General features: G+C 41.4%; 1 protein-coding gene across 1 annotated transcript; it reads right to left on the bottom strand.

Annotated features, from left to right (window-relative positions):
* Positions 1-997: 997 nt before the first annotated feature.
* LOC149022167 (B-box zinc finger protein 32-like) lies at positions 998-2907 on the bottom strand. The gene has a single exon (XM_089147250.1). It carries the CDS (start codon positions 2631-2633, stop codon positions 1776-1778), a length of 858 nt encoding a protein of 285 aa, XP_089003376.1. The 5' UTR covers positions 2634-2907; the 3' UTR covers positions 998-1775.
* Positions 2908-3594: the final 687 nt, after the last annotated feature.

Below are 3594 nucleotides of genomic sequence, written 5' to 3'. Positions count from 1 at the left end.
TTACCTAGCATGGTAAAATGGCTTTAAATCATATCCCACCAAGCTCTAAGGTCATCAACCAATCTTCTCTTCATCAAGGCGTAGTCTCCTTTTCTATATCCAGCACTGTCTTCAAGTATGGGGTATCATCTTCAATCTCCATAGGTTCGGAGTCGAACACTATGTCTTCCATTGATATGGCCCATAGTTGACTTTCACTTCTACTTCGGGTCTTCGGACCTACAGACAAAAGACTATCCAGGTTAAGGTTAGGGTCGGGTTTCACAGAATGTAAAGAGAAGAAAAACTTACTTGTGATCCCAAGAGAGCTAAAGATAAAGCTTGGATTACAGTTTAGAATTGGAAAGACGCAAGGCGAAAGCTCTGCTGAAGAAACGTGAGGAAGTGAAAAGATAAAATGAAGAAGAAAGAATCTTTGATAGATTCAAAATACAAAAGAAAAAACAAGGATGAATCCTATTGGCGGATAGGAGCACGTATCGATTCAAAGGGAGGATCTAACGTCCAATATTGTAGACCATCGACGGCTTGTAACCCGTGATGGTTCAAAACTCTTGCCATGATGATAAAAATTCGGGACACCATGGTTTGGACAGCAGGAGGTAATATGCATGCTTCTTCAGTCAACACGTGGCCCATAACGCACGAACAACGACTCGTTGGAACATTTCGACAGCACCCAACTAGAAAAAGATGTCATGGGCATTAAATACAAAGATATTTTGATCATTGGAGATAACCCGTACTCACTCTCATTCGGTGAACATCCCGATCCAAACCAAACATTCCGCAATGTTGTCCGAAGGTTTGGCCTGTGGGGCAAATGATACGATATAGATTACATCGAACCCATCAAACCGGGATCACCTTATTAGGCCCGATTGAACCATGACTGGGGCCTATCAAGGCCTAATGAATCAATCATAAAGGCGCCGTCTTCTAGTTAAACAATCTGTTATGGCTTCCCAAACTTTGCCGTACGAGAACTTGATTTGAAAGACCTCTATTAGCAAGGCGGTGAAAGGATCATGATGAGATTGGTAACTGGTTAACAACCCCGAATATCTAGGGTAAAACCCTAAGATCGAGCGGCCACCAAAGCAAATCGAGAATTCATTCGACGGTCGAAGATTAGAGGTAAAATCTATTTAAACAAGAACGTACAACCTCTCAAGTATCTGAATCGTTTCCCAAGTATGTATTCATTATTATTATGCTCTACACTTAGCCAGAGCCTTTGTGATTAGTCCAATTACTGACTTAAGCTTTGGAGGTGGCTTTCCAATCCCACGGTCGGACCACGTCTAATTCTCTTTTGCAGGATACATCAAGAAGTCTGGCAGCTTAACAGAATTTGGATGCATCATCTTGTAATCCCCCTTATGTTCCTAGGAGTTCGAACAATATTGTCGACCTCGCGATTTTTGGCTCGAAAGAATGATTGCTTTTGCCCGAATGGTTGATGGAGTTCGACCCATCTTCCCTTCGCACCCGTTTCGTCTTTCAAATGAATTCGGGATTACCAAAAAAAACCAATAAAACATTATAAATTGATTTATTTTTCCTGACTACATTTAATAGCAGCACACCGTATTTTCTGCCACTAAAATGGTTTAAAAAATAAATAATCCGTACCAAGACGACACATAAGGAATTGAAATTAGTGGCTAAAATCCCCCATGAATCCACAACATCAAAGTTAGTAAACCTAGAGAAAAAAATAATCAAAAAAGAAAAAGATGAAATTTCAGTGTATCATAGCTTTGTTTTCCGATTCAATTCGAACATTCGGCCCAGCCTTCTTCTTCACCAAGCGTCTGAGTTTCCTTGATCTTCAGAACACGAGCGAGTTTCGACTCAGCAAATAAGATCAGTTTCACTGGCACACCCGAGATCTGTTCAAGCTTCTTGAGATTCTGACACGTAGAAGCTTGCTTCCCTTGACAGATTTTCCACGAGAACCAAAGAGCAGAAGCCAGAGAAACCCGGAAGGGCAAAACCATCAATTTTCTTAAGCACGCGCTGAAGGCGTGGATGGCGAGCCTCACATAACAGCTTTTCTTTAGGTCAAGTTTCATGCACCAATTTACCAAAATACCCTCCGCCTTTACATCGACGTCTGTCGGAGTTGGTGATTTCAACTTCAACGCCTTCAAATTCTTCGGTTTTCTCAACGAATCGTGAACGGAAAACCCCGCCGGGTAACACGAATCGTTACCTGAAACATCCGAAACCGAACCTAAACACGAGATCTTCACGTGTCGACGTCGATCGAAATGGATCTTCTTCTTCGTCTTCTTCTTCGGTTCTTGAGAAGCAAGAGATTCTGCAGTGGACAAACAAGCAGACAGAGCAGATGATGTCGAAGAATCAGAATCACAATCACAATCGTCGTTCTCCGTCACTGTATCACACGACTGGCAAATCGAACGCACAGGTCGGAATCCGAAACCAGAGATGTGATTTCCGTCGAAAGATTTACATTTTGAACAAACCGTCTGGCGGACATGTCGAGCTACTAAGAAATTGGCTTCGTGAACTTTAGCGTCGCAATCCCAACACAAAAACGCCGAATCGGAGGAACAATAAAGCGAGACTTCTCCATTACAGAGCTCACAAACCCTCGGTTTCATCTCTAGAAGAACTGAAAAACCTAGAAAACCCGCAAAGATCGCTACAAAAGATCCCCGAAAGAACAGAAGCTTCTTCAATTTCTGGATTCCAGAGGAGATCTTAAGAAGGATTCGGAAACAGAGAGATTTGGGGGCGAGAGAAGCGGTATAAGATAAAAAGTGCTTTTCGGAAATATGAAAATGTAAAAGAAAGGAAGGGTTTGAGAGGTTTATAAGCTACTTACGCTCTGCCTCTCCGTCTGCAACGCTCTTCCCTGACCACATAACCTCATTTCTCTCGAACTGCTCAAAATAATGGTTTTATTTTATTTTATTTTATTTGTTTATTTATTTTTAAATTGTTTTTTGTATTTGAACTTGTGATGGTAGTGCTCGAAAATATCTTGTTCACCAATTTGTATTGTGGGGCCCACTCAAATTCGTTCCTGGTTCTTCTACCTTCTGCTCACTCCTCCTTTCCTCTTCGGCAGAGTCTTGAAACGATACGTTGTGGACAAATGACACGTGGCGGAATTTAAACACGTTGTACTCGGATACGTGTCAATAAGAACCACCAGACGACGCGAGTGTCTTATTTTCAAAATCAATATGACCCACCCAGTATATGACACGTTTTGAGGGTAATTTTGGAAAATAAAATATTAAAATGTGGTCCATGGAAAACCTCCATATGACCTGCATGTCTTTCACTCTTTCCCCATTTACCTCGAAATAACGAGGTTGATCGTACATTCATACCTGATAGTCTGATACCTCGGCCCACTACGGGAATGACGAAACTGCCATTTGAGTTGCCAAGCTCTCATTCATTACTCTTAACGACAGAAGAAAATCCATACCGGGTGGAACGTCGAACGAATCTCACATGGGAGCATTCATGCATTCAGACCTATCTAGTAAATTCCATATTTATTCACGTGTATTTAAATATCTGACTGAAAATTGTTTAAAAATAATTTTA

The sequence above is a fragment of the Hakea prostrata genome, chromosome 3 (assembly GCF_041222555.1).
Source record: "Hakea prostrata isolate BN-2017 chromosome 3, UWA_Hpros_2, whole genome shotgun sequence".
NCBI lineage: Eukaryota > Viridiplantae > Streptophyta > Magnoliopsida > Proteales > Proteaceae > Hakea > Hakea prostrata.
This window is presented reverse-complemented; position numbering and strand designations above follow the sequence as displayed.

Bases quoted from the DNA above. Each gene is read 5' to 3' on its own strand.
- LOC149022167 (XM_089147250.1), bottom strand. From the start codon at position 2,633: ATGAAACCGAGGGTTTGTGAGCTCTGTAATGGAGAAGTCTCGCTTTAT.